General features: G+C 39.4%; 1 protein-coding gene across 1 annotated transcript in view; it reads left to right on the top strand.

Moving 5' to 3' along the window:
• Positions 1–20,352, top strand: part of sdk1a (sidekick cell adhesion molecule 1a) — a 295,667-nt gene that overhangs the window by 202,454 nt on the left and 72,861 nt on the right. Inside the window, exons 9-17 of the mRNA XM_057345051.1 lie at positions 1,045–1,128; positions 3,206–3,400; positions 7,542–7,658; positions 8,988–9,155; positions 10,108–10,210; positions 10,469–10,642; positions 14,105–14,241; positions 15,967–16,114; positions 20,061–20,201. Coding sequence (XP_057201034.1) covers positions 1,045–1,128; positions 3,206–3,400; positions 7,542–7,658; positions 8,988–9,155; positions 10,108–10,210; positions 10,469–10,642; positions 14,105–14,241; positions 15,967–16,114; positions 20,061–20,201 — 1,267 coding nt within the window. The remainder of the gene's footprint in view (positions 1–1,044; positions 1,129–3,205; positions 3,401–7,541; positions 7,659–8,987; positions 9,156–10,107; positions 10,211–10,468; positions 10,643–14,104; positions 14,242–15,966; positions 16,115–20,060; positions 20,202–20,352) is intronic.

The raw sequence follows: 20,352 nt of genomic DNA, 5'->3' as shown, positions 1-20,352 counted from the left end.
GCTTATTTGTGTAAAACGTGCACTTCAGCTTTTCAATGGTCTGCAGATCTCTCTAAGTAAACAGCTTTTTCGAACCTAAATCTCTCATAATGTCAGATTTACAATACTACAAAGAGAATAATTTTTTGGTCTATTAAATAGATCATGTAAAATACATCTGTGAGTCCCGTCTGTCTAAATCCAAACTTTAAGATTAAAGCATCTAAATAACTCAATAAAAGGAAATGATTTATGCCATTCTGACTTTGTGTGATTTGTTTGTCACATAGCTACTGTAAGGCATCAGAACTCTAGTGCAAGACTACTTTTATGGCACTTTTTGTCATTAAAAGCATAACAGCTCCAGTCCCCATTCACTTCCATTGTACCTTATATTTAATCAGAAGCAATAGATTAAAGTGGGGTTGGAACCAAATCAGTGTGAATAAATGATTATTTTCATTTTGGGGTAAACTATCCATAAGTTGTGGATCTTTCTGCAATCCACTATAATGCAAACATAACAAATTGGAGATTTTCATTGTTATGGGCTCATAACAGATGTTCCATAACCATGAAATCTATAATGCAAGTCTTCACGATAATGAGAGTGTACAGCCTCAGTGGCCATCTGTGCCTCTACAGGAAGTCAAGACATTACGGTAGAGGATGATGTGCATTAAGTGAGAGAAGTGAATGAAACACCAGTGCACTCAGTCTTAATGCGACCCTTCCACATGTCTGACTCTCATCACAAATGCCGAAGACACGAGACTACATTAACTACCCAACCCGAGCAGTTCGATTTTGACAGTGTTTATGAATTCATTACTTTTGCTCCAGTAAACTTTCAGTTGCTACGGAAAAGGGAATAAATTTGCCCCACACCCGTCTGCGCTCGATGAAAATCTCATTTTTTAAAAATATGTTTCCTTATTTCCACTGATGGAATCACTTGATTATTTTTTAAACCGTTTATGAATTTCAGTACCATGAAAAATCATTCTTTTCTGTTCGGATGAGAAACGTCGGTGTGTTTTTAAATGGGTTTGTTTGCTTTTGCAGAGGCGCCCTATTTTACCGCCGAGCCCAGGAGGAAGATGCTGGGAGAAGTGGAGAGAAATGTGGATATCCAATGCCAAGCACGAGGTCAGAGAGCCCTTGGGCAGACATCACGTTTTCTTTTTGCATTACACCTGTCGTATTGCATTAGTATTCAAAGTGAAAATTTTCCAATTTATGATATTTAACATTCTTTAGGATAGGGGAAAAGGGTAGCACAGGAAGTGATGTCATTCTTGTAGTTTCAGTCAGAAATCACACTCAGATATCAATTAGCAGCGAAATTGGTTTGATTTATGAACACATTTCTTTTTTATTTACAGTAAGGCAAAGTTGCACACAGAGAATGTATTAAAAACGATCAAATGTTTTGATTTTAAGTTTTGCACTTTCACAAATCTATTTCAACTCAACAATTCAGTCGTCATTTATTCAGCCTCTCGACATTTTAAACCTGTATGGCTTTCTTTCTTCTGTGGAAGACAAAAGAAGATATTTTGAAGAATGTCGGTAAACAAGAACCGTAAAAAACAGGGCTTCACTGAAAATATTAAGGGCTTCTGCCCCCTTTGCCCACCCCTGGTGGGGCCCCTGATAACCAATAAATAAACTGAAAGGTATACTTTTATTAAGACTGACACAGTTAATGAATGGTCGTCAGTAGGAAAATTGACCTTTGACCCCTAACCTAAAGAATATAAGCCCATGCACATTTGAGTTTGATGTCATCCATTTATGGGTAAACCGAGGGTTCTGAATTAATTAGGGATTTATAAACATTCTCCTCATTGTACTTGAACGACAATAGACATACAATACACCTCATCCTCTCTCTGATCAGCATGCTTCTCAAAGCACTCTGAGCTTTTGTACTTCCTCCGCTTGGTAAGCTCAGTTACGTAAAGGTATTTCTAGCAGTTCTGCGTCTTTGTTTGCGTTCATCCCACGCTGCCGCCTACATTCACGAATAAACTCCCAGGTCTATTAACTAACCCAGAAGTCTGTGATCTGCCGCGAGGGGCGAATCCGACGATTGTTTGGGGTGATTTATCAAATCTGTACATTTCAGAAAATGTCATTGTCTTGTGGTCCGAGACAAATGGCGGCCTTTCGGAAGAGTGGAGTGGGCTTTACGATTAGCCGTGAGATATGAGGTGTTGATGGGAAAGGGCTTAAGCTATTATCATTATATAGTGGAGAAATGGGCGATGAAATGGTATTGGTTTTCTGCCAGAAAAATTTCTAATAGCGGCGAAATGGAAAGTCGGCCCAACAGTTATAACCCGTACTTATGATATTTGTCCGTCGTGGTTCGAGCTCGGCTCAACTGCAATTTCGGCGAAGGTGAAAACCCATCCCTCAGCATTAGACGGGCCGCGGGAAATAAAAACAAGCAAGCCGCCACGCCGCATCCTCCAGAGCTGAAAGTGGAATCAATCCATTACCTCTCTCATGTGCTGCTTCTGGGAGCGTTCACACTTTTTTATGGGTCTGGATAGATGGGAACCTGCTTTGTTTGGAGAAGTATATCTCTCTGGAGCAGATTCAAGTCTGAAGCTCAAAAGGATCAAGAGAAGACAGATTTTCGCACGGTATGGTCTGCGCAGGCAAGGAACGCTAAATGAGTCTGAATGGTACAATCTGGTGGCCTTCTCGAGAGCCACAGCAAGTGCTGATTTTCCCTGTTAGTTCTTTCAGCTGTTACTTAAGTCTTCCCCCCGAGGGCTCGCTTTTCCAAGCCGACAGAATATTCTTAGAAGCGAGTATGTTTGGAGGCTTAAGGCCTCAAGATCATCTCATTTCCACTTGACACTTCATCTTTTTTATATCCTATAAAGGCAGCTGACAGCATTTTCAAAATTATACCTCTGCGTGTGTATAATAAATATAATACATATAATAAAGTTAGACCAATGCAGTCTGCGTGGCCTCATAGCACACGTGCCTTCAGTTCCAGAGACGAGAATGAAGGTGTCATTTCATGTTTACGAGCTAAAAATACTCACTGAAACTTGGAATTTGTGCACAGTGATATACAATATTTTTACCTCAGACCAGGAAATGCACAAACAATACAGCAAATGCTGTTTTCTTTATTTTTTCCATACGTAGTTTTTATACATCTGACCTGTTGAACCCGCCATGTTGTGTTTGTGTCTAACAGGGGTGCCAATGCCCAGGTTGGAGTGGTATAAGGATGCAGTTCCCCTCAGTAAACTCGGCAACCCTCGCTACAAGGTCATCTCCAGCATGGGCCTTCAGGTCAGGAAGATACAGCCCAGCGATGCCGGAATCTTCCAGTGCTTCGCCAGGAACTCGGCTGGAGAGGCTCAGGTCCACACTTATCTGGACGTCACGAGTGAGTCAAAACTCAAAGCGGGGTTGCTGCATGCATTCTTTATATCGTATTTCTCTGCGATGTTAATTATTGACAAAAACAAGCGCGTCCGATGTGGCCAGCTGGAGGATGCACCTCGTATCAGCCGTTTCACAGCGGTTCCAAGGGTTGGCAGATGCGTTATTCCTAATCTTTGGTCATGTGATTCTCATCCTCTTCTGTGAGATGTAAAAGCTCCCTGTGGAGAGGCCTGTCTGGAGTTGATTAGATGATGGTGTATGTCGGGCCCCGGTCCTGATCTGTGCTGTATGAGAACATTAAGACCCCCTCAGAGGAGCACTTTCATCACACAGATAATTACCACGGCCGCAATTGCACATATTTACTGAAGGTAGATTGCTGTAATGATTGTAACTTCGAGCTGTATTGAACTTTGTATCATCTGATTCTCCATGATTGCACGAAATGTTTTCGGGGTGCAGAGGCCATTTAAATACAGAATGCTTAAAGGAGCTGTGTGTAATATTTAGGAAGATCTACTGACAGAAATGCAATATAATATACAGAACTATGTCAGAGGTGTATTAAGACCTTACATAATGAAGCGTTATCTTTTTATTACCTTAAAATTAGCTATTTCTATCAACATACACAGCGGGTCCACGAGCGTGGAAAATCGCCGTGTTGTTTCTATTTCCTTCGGCAAAGAAGAAAAAACGCGACGACATAGTTCTGTGTCAGCCACTGTATTGCTTCGAAAGGGAGGGACGGAGCGAGCCCTTGGTTGAAATTCACAATGTCACTAGATGGCACTAAAGAATTCCACATTGCGCCCTCTAAAATATTTTTTCATGTTCCAGTTTAATATGCACAGACAGCTTTCAGTTGTACAATTTTGTTTAATTCTGTGAACTAGTGTCAACATTTCTCCCAAATGTATTCGTATTTGCAGAAAATTGAAATGTAACAAACCGGTCAAAATAACAAAAAAGATGCAATGTTTACAGAGTTTGAATACTGCAAATTAAAAATGTTTAAACCACACAATACTACTGTTTTACATGTATTTTAGGATCAGCTCACAAACGAAACTATATTGAAATAATCCTGTTTTTTCACAACTTTCATCTGTCTTGTCTTTCACATTGCTTTTGGATGCTTTTTGGATCATTCCTGAGGTTTGTTTCTGTTGAAATTCAACAGACACTGGACTGGAATTGCAACAGTACATGCTGAAATTATGATTAAAGTCCCAGTGAAATAAAAAATTACGATGTTTATTTTTTCATGAAATATTGCTGCGTTTATTGTAAATAGCTTATCAATGTGGGTCATTCTCTTTTTAAAAATCGTGTACCCTCATAGACTTCAGTTCAAATCTGAAAATGCACTTATGTCCTGTAATGTAATTACAATCTTAAACTATAATTTACCTTATTAGTAAGTTTATTTATTTTTATTTAGTCTTGTTGTGCAAGCTCTCTGGAGCTTGTGCAGAGGCAGCAGCTTTTGCCAGAGGGGAACTGGAATCCCCTGGTTGGGCCTGGGTTCTCCTGAGGTTTTTTTTCTCGATTAGAGTTTTGGGTTCCTCGCCACCGTTTGCATACTGTTTTGCATCTGCCTGGCCGGGGGGCTGCTTTAGAATTTTAAAGTTTTACTTAATTAATATTGCATATAGGAATTTATAGTCTGTTATATTTGACCTGTGCTTCTCTCTCATTTATCTTAAATGTGTGCTCTCACTGTGCGTGTGTGTGTACGTGTGTGTGTGTGTGTGTGTGTGTGCGTGCGTGCGCGTCCGTGTGTGTGTGTCTGTGTGTTAGTACGTTTGCATATTGTGTGTGTGGAGTGTTTTGTATGTGGGTATGTCTGTCTTCTTTGTTTTCACCTTTTTCTTGTTTTTACAGGTATGACTTTAATTGGTTTGCTTATAGTCAATATGTCTCATGTACAGCTGCTTTGTAAGAATGAAAATTGTAAAAAGCGCTGTATAAATAAAGTTGAGTTGAGTTAATGACTATCCATCTTAAATGACATATGTTAGACAGCTTGTGCGGAGCATCCGTTAACTCCTCACCTTCAACTGTCAGTCTGCTGCCTGCTGCCTGCTGCCTGCTGCAACGGCTGTTTTTATACATCCAATTTATACATTTTATACATGAAAATCGCAGAAAAAGGCCCGATTCACATTTCGCGTCTTTTCCGCACGCGTATTCGTTATTTTAAATGTAGACACGTGGCAGGCGCGCGCAAATAGGGGTCGACGCAGTCGCGACGTGCATGCGGTGCAGCGCGCATGTTTTTCTAGGGACATTGGCGCCGCATCAATGACAGAAATTGATGCGTTTGAAGACAGAAAGCGCCGCGGCTCGCGGTTTTAGACGGCAAACCTGAATCGGGCCAAAAACATTTTTTTCTCATACAAAATTCCATTTAACTCGGAAATGCATCAAAATACGGAAAAACGATTGCAACTTCCGGTTCACGGGGAGTTTAAAGGCAAAACTGAAGCGATATCTTAATTTTTTTCAGTGACTGCAAGTAAAAAAATATATAAACGTCATCCATTTGTAGGCTTATTTCATAAACAGGTGCAGACACTGTGGTGTTTTAGTATTCTGACCAACACCACACTGCAACATTGACTTATTGCTGTGGGTTTAGAGCAGGAAAATCTTGTTTGTCCAAGCATAGAAACATTTTTGAAAATCATTATTTTTCCAAAGCTACTGGGCCAGAAAATTTACACCTCAGCTAATTCTAAGGGTCATAAAAAGTAAAGTAAACTAAAACTAAATTATGACTGTTTCAAGAAACCTTGAGTAATATAAACAAACTTTAAGAAATCAAAATTAAGTGCTACAAAAGTGTAGAATGGAGGCCCTTTTACCCCCAAGAAAACATTTACCGGTTGATATCCAGCTCTGAGCGGCAAAAGATCACGAGTGGAATGCGTCTTCCTGTGTCTGGTGTATTGATTGCGCATATCTACTCTCTCTCATTGACCGACGGTTCAATCAGAGATGTGTTAGTTCTCCTGCAGGCTTTATTATTCTTGTATAGATCTGTTTCATGCTAAAGTGATCAAGGACAAGTACAGTAGATGAACGTTAGTGTGGCGTGTAATCATTCCGCATGCCTTTATCTCCCCAGAGAGGCCGTGATGTTGAGTGTGTTGATTTTCAATAGCAAGCCACCTCTGATTTTAAAGTGTCTAACAGTGTGTCAGGACGTATCGTTCAAGCGCTTTGGCAAAGTATGGAGATACCTTTAGAATAAATGAGTCTGAGAGAGATATTAGTATTGTTGTCTTGTTGTCTCCTGTCTGCACAGACAGCTGACATTGAAGTGCACTTAAAAGAATGACATTCTTATTAAGCATTTTTGTATTGTTTAAGAGTACAATTATCTTAATTGGCAGATTTTTTGCTTGTTTTAAACATACATTTCCCTAATTCTTAAATTCTCTTTTACAAAACAAGACTAAATATCTTGCGTCACTTTTCTTGTCAATAAAATGTAACTCGATTTAAGAAGAATATTTTTACTAGAAAGCAAGACAAGAATGCTTAGTAAGAATGTCATTTTTTGCAGCGTGATCTTTGCAACAAGCTCTGGGACAGAGAAATCGAGTTTTTAAAGCCACTGCATCAGTATTTATCTCATAAAATAATGATGTAAAGGTATTAAACACCAAGCTGTAATGGGGCTTGTTTTCTTGCCTTCGGCTGTTCCAAATGAATGTGGCACATTTTCAAAAACGCATCCAAATAGCGCTCTCTTTCCTCTCAACCAGGAATACGCTCTACTCTTCCAAATGGAAATACCCATTCATTTACACATCTCCACCCATTCAGAATGACCCAGTAACTCCACAATGCCTTCATTTTAGTCACCCGATCGGAATAACACAATTAGATGAATGCCAGGTTTCATATTTGAAACTCAAACGTGATCCTGGATCGTAATCAAAAGCGTAAAGTAGCTCTTTGAGGGAAGTGTGGACAGAACAATGCGTTAATTCAATTTCCGGCCTGTTGTTTGGTCTCTTGCAATAATGTGTTTGTGTGAGGGTGTGTGGGTGGACTGCGTTAAGCGTGAATGTGGCGCAGACAGTATGCATTTTCTCGCCTGATTAAAAATGCGTCGGTGTGTTCTCCAGGTATGGCTCCAGCCTTCAGCGCGCCAGCGGTTGACATCACTGTCACAGATGGAGCAGTGGCCACGTTCACCTGTCAGGTGTCTGGAGCTCCTAAACCTGCCATCACCTGGAAAAGAGGTGAGTGTAATGCGATGTTTCAATTTTAGCATTGCATCTTAAATTTGACCAATGATTCAAGCCCGTAAATCAGATTTAATGTGCAAGTAGAGTACAGAACAGTACAGTACAGTACTCAAATACTCACATTCATATTAAAGGATGTTTCTAGTCTAGCAAATTTTAGTGTATCTGAAACATAAGGGACAATCCTTACAGTCCAGTCTTAATAAGAAGTATGTTTAAAGGTCCAATGTCCTCCAATTTTTTGTAGCATCTATTGACAGAAATGCAATATAATATACATAACTGTCTTCAGAGGTGTATAAAGACCTTACATAATGAAGCGTTATGTTTTTATTACCTCAGAATGAGCTATTTCTATCTATATACACCGCGGGTCCCCTTTCATGGAATTCACCATGTTGTTTCTACAGTAGCCCTAAACGGACAAACTGCTCTACAGATCGTGTTTCGTAAATACGTAATCTTCTTCGGCAAAGAAGCCAAAACGTGACAACATCTTAGTTTTGTGTCAGCTGCCGTAGTGCTTCGAAAGGGAGGGTGGAGTAAGCCGTTGGTTGCAATTCGCAACCTCATCACTAGATGCTGCTAAAATTAATACACTGGACCTTTAATAGTAATGCAATGTAAACACAGTCGGTTATGTCTTCATTCGATGTAAACAGTCAAATATTTACTGCAATACAACTAAACATCGTCAAGTACAAGATGCTTCACGCCCTCCCTCCCTGTGTCAATAATACGTTTTGGAGGCTTACGTCATTGTTAAAAGTTTGGGAAGCTCTTGACTACTTGTATTGAACTTTTGCAGATATCAGTAATCTCAGTACTAACACTTTGTCTTTTGGTCTCGCTGTTTTGTTATATTTACTAGAGTTTTTATTATAAACATTACAGGCAGATCGAGTCGCAGTCATCCTCGCTGTAAATTGAAGTCTTTTATGAGGCTGTGTGTCTTGAGCTGTATAGGAAGTCATTAAGTTGTCTTTGTTTGTAAAAAAGTCTTTGTTGCAACTGATTGGCACCACAAAAGATAATTTCATGCAAGAGTAACACAAGAATCCTCCATTATATTCCTTTGCCGATTTGGCTATATTCACAAAGTCATTTCCAAAGCCTTCCCAATTATGAAGCGGTATATGTATTATTATATAATAGCAGACCCCATAACAAGCCCAGAGAACTTTGCAGGCTGTTTTAGGAGGATTTTCCTCTGGGAAAACTTTAAGCGTGTAATAAAATCATCCAGTGATGTTCTATTAATCCTGTATATGAGGTAAAGTGAACTGTTGAGTTAACTGGTTTGTTTGTGTGTGTGCACAACAGATTCACAGATTCTAGCCAGCGGTTCAGTGCAGATTCCACGTTTCACACTGTTAGAGTCTGGTGGTCTACAGGTTCAGCCTGTCATTCTTCAGGACACGGGGACGTACACCTGCTACGTTGCGAACTCAGAGGGAGCTATCAACGCAAGCGCCTCTCTCACTGTGTGGAGTAAGAGAAACACTTTGAAATATCTCTTTTTTAACCTGAAATGTTAAATTGATGTTTGCGGGTCGTGCTGGCAATCCTAATGCATAATCTACCCCCTAACAAACATAACACGTTATGGCCTTTATTTCTACATTTTAGATTTAATTCTTTGTTTCAGTATCCATCATAATCCATGTGTAATATATTCATATTTATTTATTATATACATTTCAATATATATAATATATATTTATTGATTTTATTTATATACAGTACAGTATATATACTGTATATATACATTTATTTATATACTGTTTATTATATTTCAGTGTCATTGTGTGCGTGTGTGCACTCTAAATACCTAAATAAATATAATTATAAAAACAATTAATACAATTATAAATTATAAAAACTTCTCACGCCAACAGGGAAAATATAGTGACTAAATTACAGCCACAAAAAATAAGAAAAGTATAGACTGATCTGTTTGACCTTATTCATAATACATGGGCGGTTGGTTCGAGTGGTGCTATGTTTTGTGTTAGATTTTTGTGACTTTGTGAGGACATTATTCTGCACCCGCTACTGCTTTTAAGTTCTAGATCAGCAGGTTTGGGGGGGGGGCGGTTCAGAGCTAATTTTACTGGCTCAGACTGCTATTTCTGTGGTGGAAAGGGTCCAAGTTGAGCACCAGTGCCAGAGGAAACGTTGAATCTTACATCATACTTCCTTCCTTTGAACAAATAAAGTCTCCTGCAGCATAGAATGATAAAACTGTGCCGTGTAAAGCAGCGTCTCAGCACAGGTTTGCGAGACAATGTCTACAGTCTCCAGTCTTGTTAGTAGCACATTTAAAGTACCGGCGTTGTCTCAGCGGGTGTTCGTAGAAGGCTGTGATGTAGTGAAGCTGAGTCCTTTGATTCTTAGAAATGATCAAGTGGATGAACAGCATTGTTATTATGTTTATCTCAAGGTCGCACCATCATATCCAGCCCTCCCACAGACAGACGTGTCATCAAGGGGACGACGGCCATTTTGGAGTGTGCCGCGACCCACGACCCCCGTGTGGCGGTGAGGTGAGTGATGCCGCTCGAGCTTCTCTGGGTGGTCCTGCTTCTCTCTTTCCACACCAGGTTTGATTGTAATCTTAATTCAATGTGTCAGCCTACAGGCCTTGAAGTTGATTCAAAGTGCAATCCGTAACGCTGTACAGTTAATTCAGCACTAATATGCTGGAAATCAAGGCAATGAGGCGGCGCTGTTTCCAGCGCACCCCCTCCGTCAGCTTGACTTTGATGGAGTTTTCCATCTCTTCCGTCTCCTTCGCTTGGCAGGTACGTGTGGAAAAAGGATGAGGAACTAGTGAGCCAGACCAGAGGGGGGCGTATTAACCTGCAGGAGGGAACCTTGTACATCAGTCAAACCTGGTCCGGGGACATCGGAGACTATACCTGTGATGTCATATCTCAGGCCGGCAACGATTCCAAGTCAGCCCGTCTGGAGGTCATGTGAGTGTCTAACCGCAGGCTCCCTTAGTCTCTGAGCAGTAGTCTGCCTAATGCTGTGTGTTGATGGATGCGTGTCACCTTCCGGTTGCACGAAGTGCGTCATTATTCTACTAGCTGGCGTGTGAATGTGAGAATGTGAATGTAGGAGTGAAATGTACTCTGTGTAGAAGCTGGAGGTTTGGAAAATGTTTACAAAAATATATATATATATGCAGTATATATTGAAGAGATCGTTCAGCCCCCCCCCCAAAAAAAAATTGTCATCATTTATACACTTGTATATTACTCATTTTTCTGCAGAACACAAAAGAAGATATTTTAAGAAAAGTCTCAGTGGTTTTGTTTCCATGCAATGTAGGTCAATGGGGTCCAGTGTTGTTTGGTTACCAACATTCTTCAAAATATCTTCTTTTGTGTTCTGCAGAAAATTGAAAGTCATACAGGTTTAAAATGAAATGAGTCAATGATGACAGAATTTTTATTTTTACATGATCTCTTAAGGTAGCTTTCTCTATGTGTTTGTGCTATATGTACATACAAGCGCCACATATTTTTTATCAGAAGATGTAGAAATCTAGTTTATTGTGCTTTCAGAAAGTCACAAATACCTCTGTTTTCCAGATCGCTGTACTTTATCAAACTATACGCCTTCATTTTTTTGCTTTTTTTGGCTTTTTGTGTCTTCGGCCCACTATAGCATCTTCATACATGCACTATCTGAATCGAATGCTTCTCTCAGCAGGAGCGTTCAGACTGACCTTTCCTCGAGTAACCTTTTTTCACTGTAACCTTTCTTTCTGGACTCCGACGGCTTATCCGCAATTTTCATATTTATCAAAGGCCTTGTAATTGTAACTTTAAAAGGCATTCATTTAATAAAATGACGGGCTTGCGAGAATTCTCTTTCCATGTTTTTTGCCTTTAAAGCCTGCCTTTCAAATGCTAGTTGCATATTTATGTGATAGAGTGCTTTTCTAACTCGATCCAGAAAAGAAATTCACTGACCATCTCTTAAAAAGCGTTTGACCTTTTGTCCAGTCTCTTGAGTGGGTAGATTTCTGCAGCCCGGCTGTTTGAAACTTCATTTCAGAAGCGCGCGCACCGAGCGAATCCTTAAACCCAAAATAACACCTGAATCTTGGTGGCGTAAACATTTTAACACCAAAAGCCTTTGCTTTTTACTCCTGGCCACAATATGATAAGGGAATAAAATCCCTTCTAAAATGAAGCGCTGGAAGACGGCAGTAACCGGCGCGCGCGTGGATTTTTTGCAGATTTCACGAGGCTAATGTTGTGTGGAACTGAGACTCATTATATGTGTGTGGCTTCTCTGGCTCCTCATTAAAGTGAGAAGATGCTGTGGCATCAGATGCTGTCAGGAGTACATTCCCCAGCGGCTAAAGTCACCCAGCCATTGTGTCTCTGACTTCACTGCAGCCTAATACATCTTCAGGGATCACTGCCGTTGTCATAAAAAATTAATGCTGATTATTCAACACAACTGCATCTGCAATTAACAGACCTGTTTTATTTCACTTCCAGTGTACTCTAAACTTATGTAAACGTATGTTTACACTGCGCTAATCCTAATCGAGATCAGGATCTTGTCTTTTTTTAGGTAAAAATATCTAAACATTTTTAAACAAAATACCTAATGGTGTTTATGGCATTTTAGCATTAAAGGTCCAATGTGTAATTTTTTGGAGGATCTATTGACAGAAATGTAATATAATATACATAACTATGTGTTCAGAGGTATATAAAGACCTTACATAATGAAGCGTTATGTTTTTATTACCATAAAATGAGCTATTTCTATCTATATACACCGCGGGTCCCCTTACATGGAATTCACCATTTTGTTCTACAGTAGCTCTATAAATGGACAAACTGCTCTACAGAGCGCATTACGTAAATGTATGTTATCTCCTTCAGCAAAAAAGTGAAAATGTGATGACATCTTAGTCCTGTGTCAGCCACTGTAGTGCTTCGAAAGGGAGGGTGGCGTACACTAAATGCTAAATTTGCTAAATTTCATACACTGGACCTTTAAGCAAAATGCTGTAAGGTATTAAAATGATCATATCATATATTATTTGATTTATTTAGGTTCATTAATAAAGGTTTTTGTTGCAGAACTAATTTCTGCAGCACATTTCATGACGTTGTTTCAACTGTTTTCTTAAATTTGAAAAACAAGATGGCTCCTAATAACACAAATATAACCAGTTTACACTTAATTTACTTAACCTCATGCTATCCAAGGTTTATATGACTTTCTCTCTTCAGTAATTTTGTAAGATGTCCTGGCGCTTTCTAGCTTTGTAATGGCATTGGAGAGTTAGCCCATTTTTTGAAGCTCCAAAAAGTCGTAAAACTAATCAATACGACCACATTGTGTTTATAAATGTCTTCTGAAGCGAAACAACACGTTTGTGAGTATGATTAATATTTTGAGCATATACTGTAGGTTGTCAGACTTTGAACATGTATAGAACATGTATAGATGAGAAAACTACACGCGAATACCTTCACATATCTCAACAATGATTTAGGTTCTGAAACAAGTGAGAGCCAATGAGATTTGTTCTTGGGAAGGACATCTTTTAAAATGACTCAAATTGTGCCTGGCTAAGAAAGAAAGTCATATACACCTAAGATCACATGAGGATGAGTAAATAATGGATTCAAATTCATTTTGGGCTAAACTTTTTCTTTAAAATGTCATGACACTTTAAGGCAGAGAATGTACATTAAAAATAAGTGTATTTTGTGCCTAAACCTCATTAAATGTCTTGTATTACTTTCCAGCAGTCATTTTTGTTTGGATTCTAGCGTGTTGTAGCGATATAATCAAAGAAATCTCATTATACCTTTCGGTACAGTACACTAAGGGATGTCAATTCTTTTACACCTGTAGAAACTTCACAGTCCTTCCTGCTAGTTAGAAAGAACACGCGCGTGTGATGATATCTGAAGCTTCGCTGGTTCTCTCCATGGGTTTAATTTAGAGGAGAAAACAAACATCTCAAGCACATCTGTTGGTGCTCACCGCCTGGTCTCAGCAGGAGCTCCATCCTCTCCAGAAATGATTAATAAAGTAATCAATAAAATAAAAAAGCCAGCGCAGAGGCAAAATATCAAGATGAACATAAATAACTGTCTGCCTCCGTCTGGCTGTGAGATGAGAGCTGAATTTGGAATCAGAATCTCTTTGAACGCTGAAGAGACGACCGTTGGGGTAAAAGTATGAGGGGATCTAAAAAATGGGCCGGAGGGCCTGTTGGGGGGGGGAGGGTGCAGTTCCCGGGATAAAATCATCAACAGACCCAAACCACAATAAAGTCCAGAACTGGTAGCGTTTTTGTTCGATGTGCATCTGCCTTGTTTTCAGATCAATACTTTTTCTTTTGTGTGTGTGTGTGTGTGTGTGTGTGTGTGTGTGTGTGTGTCTTTTAAAAGCGAGCTACCACACTCACCCCGAAACCTACAGGCCAGCCTCAACACCAACGACAGCCGCAGCGTGGATCTGTCCTGGATGAGACCCTTTGATGGAAACAGCCCCCTCCTTCATTATGTGGTGGAGCTCTCAGAAAACAGTGAGATACAGACAAACACACTCACACTATCACGACATTTGTTTTTAGGACAGAATCCTTTTATACACATTTACATTTCTGAAAGCTGTGAAATATTAGAGGCATCCCAGTGAAAAATAATCTGTATTTGGCTCAATATCTTATTCGCAATCCCGCTGTAATAGATCTGAATGTTGAGCACTTCAAAAACAAGCACACAGCTGCTCTCTGTCTCAGCAACACACGGCAAGTTGATCCCAGTTAAGAGCATCACTCCTCGACAGTGGTGTAAAACGCTACGATGTACAAAAGCAGGGAAAACCCACCCAGATAGATTGATCTTCCCGGGCTGGAATAGGACAGTGAGGAATGTGTTGGAGTGGAGGTGAAGATTACTGCTGTGGGCTTTAATAGACCTGGGAAGTCCCATTAGAAACAGCTATCAGGGCCAGAGAGAAAAACCTCCTCTCTCTCACACACTCCAATTTTTGCCTTCAAAGACACTGGTTCCATCTTCTCTGCCATGGTTTCAGAACCTTAAAATGAAAATTCTGTTTTCATTTACTCACCCTAATGCATGCCATGCCAGATGTGTTTGACTTTCTTTCGTCAACACGTGCAAAGATTTTTGTCCTCATACAGGATTCAACATGTTGAAGCTTCAAAAAGCATATCCATCATTGAAATAATCCAAACGACTTTAGTGTGTTACTAAATGTCTTTTGAAGTAAAATGATGGATGTTTTTGGAGCTTCAACAAGTTGGGACCTATACATGGACATAAAAGTGACTTATACTGATATAAAATGTTTGGCTGAAGAAGGAAGTCATGCACATCTGGGATGGCGTGAGGGTGAGCGAATTATGACAATTTTATTTTTAACTGATCTGTTTTGATGCATCTCATGAAAACTTTGCATGGAATTTCCAGATTAATTGTTTAGCTTTGAAGTCACGAAAGAAAATCACAAAGTTGAATGATACTTTGAGCTTTCTTTCTTCCTTCCTTTCTCTTTCTTTTATTTGTTCTTGCTTTTTTATTATTTTTAAGTAACCTGGGCAAGATTAACACAGTTGAATTATTATATATTTTGTTCATTATTGATCTTGTTTAAGTTTTGAAAGTCTGTTTTCTGAAAGATCTGAAGTGACACAGTCTGCTCATTAAGTGTCATTAGTAATTATAATAAGCTTGAATGCTTTTATGTCCAGAGTCAAGTGCATTATATAATTATGAGAGGATGAATAATCTATGTAAAAGACGTGTTATGTAATTGCAAATCATGCATGCAAATCTTGTAATATATGTCAACGTATATCTTAGAACAAAAATTAATGATAACACTGTTTGATTATAATATGCATAAATATTTAGATGTTAATGCTTAACAGTTAAAGGGGTCATGTGACGGAAACATGATTTTTTGTCTTTTTTAATTACTGTGTAGTCATAACATAGTCATTTCACATGCAAAAACGTAATTTCATGGGTGAATAAAATATGAAAGTCATACAGTCTGTGGCACCAAAGGTCTGTTTAATTTTAAACTTCAAGAGGTGGGTCCAATAGTATTATTCCACCATTCTAAAGAATACTTTACTAAGATATGGAAAACAAGGAAATGTCACAAAAATCTAGAAAATGGCCTCCTTAATATATGTGCAAATAGAACATATATTTCATATATGAAATGCATAGTATAATCTTTGTTTTGTAAAAATGTTCTTTGTGTAATTGTGTACCAGATTCCCCTTGGAGAGTGTACTTGTCTGACGTGGAGTCCACAGCAACCCGGGCCATGGTGAAGGGACTAACCCCAGCCCGCTCATACCAGTTCAGAGTCTGTGCGGTCAATCAGGTGGGCAAAGGACAGTACAGCTCCGAAACCAACAGGTGAGAGACTAAACCTGTCAACACCAGCACACATATGCATTCTTTTGTTTGATCTGTTAAAATAATCCTCATTCTTGTCTTATTTCATCCCATAATACTGTGACCATCACGCTGTCAAAGTCAGGATTGTCCTTGTTTATATATGGATCTTGTCAGTGATCCTCCACCCACGGTTCACAGTGTGACCTGCTGTGTCTGAAATCACAACACGCTGTGATTTCTCTCTCTCAGGTCGCGAGTGGCAGGTCTGTGTTCTCACCTCTCGGTTTAATCAGACCCGTGAGTTCATAGGGCCCGCTGATGCAGGTGGCAGACGCTCATTCCCAAAGGCTCCTGCGAGTCTTATCTGCCCCAGACGTGGCAAAACGCTCTATTTCTGTTTCAGAAGAAAAGACGACGGTGTTGTCTCGCTTTAAAATGAATCTGTTTTATTTAGCCGCGCATTGAGCCCGGCTTTCAGATAACTGTATAGCTGCTTTAACCTTCTCCTCAGGTGAGCAAAAAATGAAACGAATTTTCAGGCTCAATGAAACGAACGTTTGTATGAATAATGAAAGCATTCCAGCACATGCAAAGAGTTAATGAGCAAGCGTTTTGAAGGAAACGATGCCATAAGCGTGAGCGTGTGTCTCCTGACTCCCATCTATTCTTTGCCACCGATGCTCTTTGGCTTATCTCAACAACTGCTTTTGTAGCGTAACGCTTGCGTGTCTGTTTCTCCATGCGAGGCGAATTACGAAATTCAACTTTTTGACTTTTGGGCCCAATATATGGATGCAATATTTGTTTGATTGTTTTTGGAAACGTATTAACTTCATCTAGGTTAACGTGGAGTATAATATGATGGGAGAGCGCATTACACTTTAAAGACCTATTGGAGCTTCTTAACATTTGTTTGACCTCAATTATAGCTTAATTCCACCCGATGTGCTCACATTGCACATTGAACGGCTTTATTTGGTTAATCGTATTCAAGCGCAGCCAGCTAAAAGCAATTTATACCATTTTGCTATCGCATCAGCATGAATAACCATCTCAAGTAGATTGTGCTCATCATGATCCTATTTCCTTTTTTATTTAGTTTGTATGGATATGAGTTCGTTTGAATAGTAAAAACGAACCAGCATGTGTCTGTAATTCACTGTAACCTCACTAACCAACTCTTCTTAAAGTGTCCAAACAAAGCGCGGAGGCCGAAGTGTCCCATCAGTCTTTCCGTGCATGCATCTCTCTCAGAGTCCTGTCACATCTGTCCATGATGGACTTATTAAGCAGAGGGAACAGTAAATGCATGACAAGCCCATTAAAACACAGCGGTGAAGCTATCCCATAATGAGCCATCTCGCCAGTTCTTATTTATCTGCCACTGGTTTTATTCTCAGATGGAGGAGGGCTTGGTATGAATATTCTATCCAATCACAAGCCAGAACAATGTCCTCCAACATAGCTCATTAATAAATAATTATCCTTATGTATCTTACGGTTTTTATCTTCGAGTCCCCCCGCAGGACGTTTCGCCCGAGCCCCTACACGCGCATTCACGCAAAATGCCCCGCGCTCCAATTAATAGACACTTCAGTGGGGTTGTTTATGTTTGGAGGCAGATGTTTAACTGCTGGTGGCACAGCGCAAGCGCGTAAAACAAATGTGTAAATACTGCTCGGGCATTGCCAGAAAAGCTCTGTTCGATCGAGCAGTCGTTCCTTACGGCGGTGATTAGGCAGATTTACGGAGCACTGTCTGAGGAAGGCTTCATGATATTGGTTATAGAGGACATTAATTATGAAATAGACTTCCGGGAAGAAATAACAAGTGCGGTCAGAGGTTTAAGACGAAACTGACGATAAATTTAAAAGGACCCAATGATCCTGTTAAAGTTTAATGCAGATTTAACAGTCCATTAGCGTGAAAGGTAAAGGGCAGGATGAATCTCTGGACGTTATTAAGCATTCAGCGCTGATTCATTTTTAAACTTGGTTAATTAACTAATAGCACATTCTTTAGGCAGTATGAATTGAACATTGTTCATGAAATCATTTACTGTATGAGCGCTAGTGAAGAGACGGGCGATTATGACACATTTGACATTGCAGATGATCGCAGAGCTTCCGTACTCCTGATGTTTGGGCTGGTTAGCATTGCTGGTTGATATAGTTGGAAACCAGCGTCTGTAAACATGATTATTTATTTAATTACAGTGGATATTGAAGGAATAGTTCACCCAAATATGAAAATCTCATAATTTACTCACCCTGATATGACTTCCTTTCTTTAGTTAAACAACTGGAGTTATGTTAAAGGAATAGTTTACCCAAAAATTTAAATTCTGTCTTCATTGACTCAACCTCAGGTTGTTCCAAACCTGTATAAATTTCTTTGTTTGGTTGAACACAAAATTAGATATTTTGAAGAATTTAAACAAACAATTCTGAGGCACCATTGACTACCATTTAATTTTTTTCTACTATGGTAGTCAATGGAGCCCCAGAAATCTCAGTTGCTGACATTCTTCCAAATATCTTTCTTTGCGTTCAGCAGAACAAAGAATTTTATACAGGTTTGGAACAACTTGAGGTTGAGTAATTCATGATATAATTTTCATTTCATTTTCACTATCCCTTTCCGGAAATAATATCCGGGCTCTTTCTAGCTTTGTAATGCCATTTCATGCGCTTTTAAACCTTCCCGTTGTTTTAAACATGCATATGTGAGCTAGTCAGGAGACACATGGGTACTAATAAAATTCAATGCTATCAATGTGCTGCCTATTTCAACTTACAGTACCTTGCTGGGTTGTCAGTTTATGTTAATATGTGACGTATCAATAAATAATAAATAAATAAGCTCAAAATGTTTGCAGCTTTATCCCCCAGAGTTGTATGGATTATTGTTATGATGGATAGATGCAGTTTCAAAAACGTAGCCTCTATGAAATTGTACTACAAAGCTAGAAAGAGCCAGTTTTGTGTTCTTCAATTGTACTCGGCTAAAGAAAGAAAGTCATATACACATCTGGGAAAACATCATGGTGAGTAAATTATTGCTATAGTAACTATTGCTTTAAGTTAGCAAAAATCAGTTTTTTCAATAGTAGTAAGAAAAGATTTTTCGTTTTCATTTTGCAAATGTTGACCACAGGCTTGAATAAATGGGCAGTACTGTGGAATGTATTTCATAATGTATTTATGTCATGTAGGTGTTTGTTTTTAATACATCACCAGCATCAACAGAACTTTCAATGTGAATTTACTCTGTTTTTTCATTTGGATTTTAATTTTGTTTTGATGTGAATTGTGTAATGGTCTTTTGTAGCTTCATGTTTGAACAGAGTCATTGCATTTTTCAAACTTCACAATCTCAGTCCTCAAATAAGAATTGAGACCCTTAATAAGCTATAGTATAACTTCTTCTTCCTTCTCAGAATAAAAACCAAAGTAGTGTTGTTTTGTTTGTTTCTTCAGAGGAAAGGCAGCAGGTACCACTGGGTTAAAATGGACCCACGCTGAGAAGGAAAAAACCTTCACCAGACATGAAAAAGCAGTAAACTATGTCTTATACTAACAAATGCTGGTGTTTGTAATTCAAATGTGTGAAATGCAGCACTTAAATTACTGAGTGCTTAGCCAATGAACACAGTGTTGGACAAGTGTGCATCCTAGCCAGCATATAACCATACAGCTGACCCATTAGCAGCGACCCCACATATCAAAGGCTTGGGGTACTCGAAGTAGCAAGCCCTTTTTCCAAGAAACCATGTAAGAGCTTTTGTTGATGTGGGCGGATGTGACAGTGTGTCAGGTCGGCAAATGGACTTCCGACCAGAGGGTAACACTTACAAGGCCATATTGTCGTGCCCTGGAGAGACTCGACTAAGCTGAGTGTAGATGGAGTGCTGAATAAGACGTAGAAGTGATTTTGGTGTACCGTTCTTGTGTTTTCTCCCCAGATTGATGCTGAGGGAGGAACCTCCCAGTGCTCCACCTAAAAATATCGTAGCCAGTGGCAGAACCAATCAGTCCATCATGGTGCAGTGGCAGCCGCCCCCAGAACCTCAGCTGAATGGAGTTTTAAGAGGATACGTCCTCAGGTAATGCATGCTTGTTACACCAACACACATTGCCTGATGTAATGAGTGGAAATGCCATTCTTGTTGATTCTGTAGAGTCCCATTTTTAATAGTTTCAGTAGAGAAGAGTGATTTCAGCCAAGCTGTTGCAGTATGTTCTTTGTTATTAGAA

The sequence above is a fragment of the Triplophysa rosa genome, linkage group LG11 (genome assembly GCF_024868665.1).
Source record: "Triplophysa rosa linkage group LG11, Trosa_1v2, whole genome shotgun sequence".
NCBI lineage: Eukaryota > Metazoa > Chordata > Actinopteri > Cypriniformes > Nemacheilidae > Triplophysa > Triplophysa rosa.
Note: the sequence above shows the minus strand (reverse complement) of the source record. Positions and strands in the feature narration are given on the sequence as shown.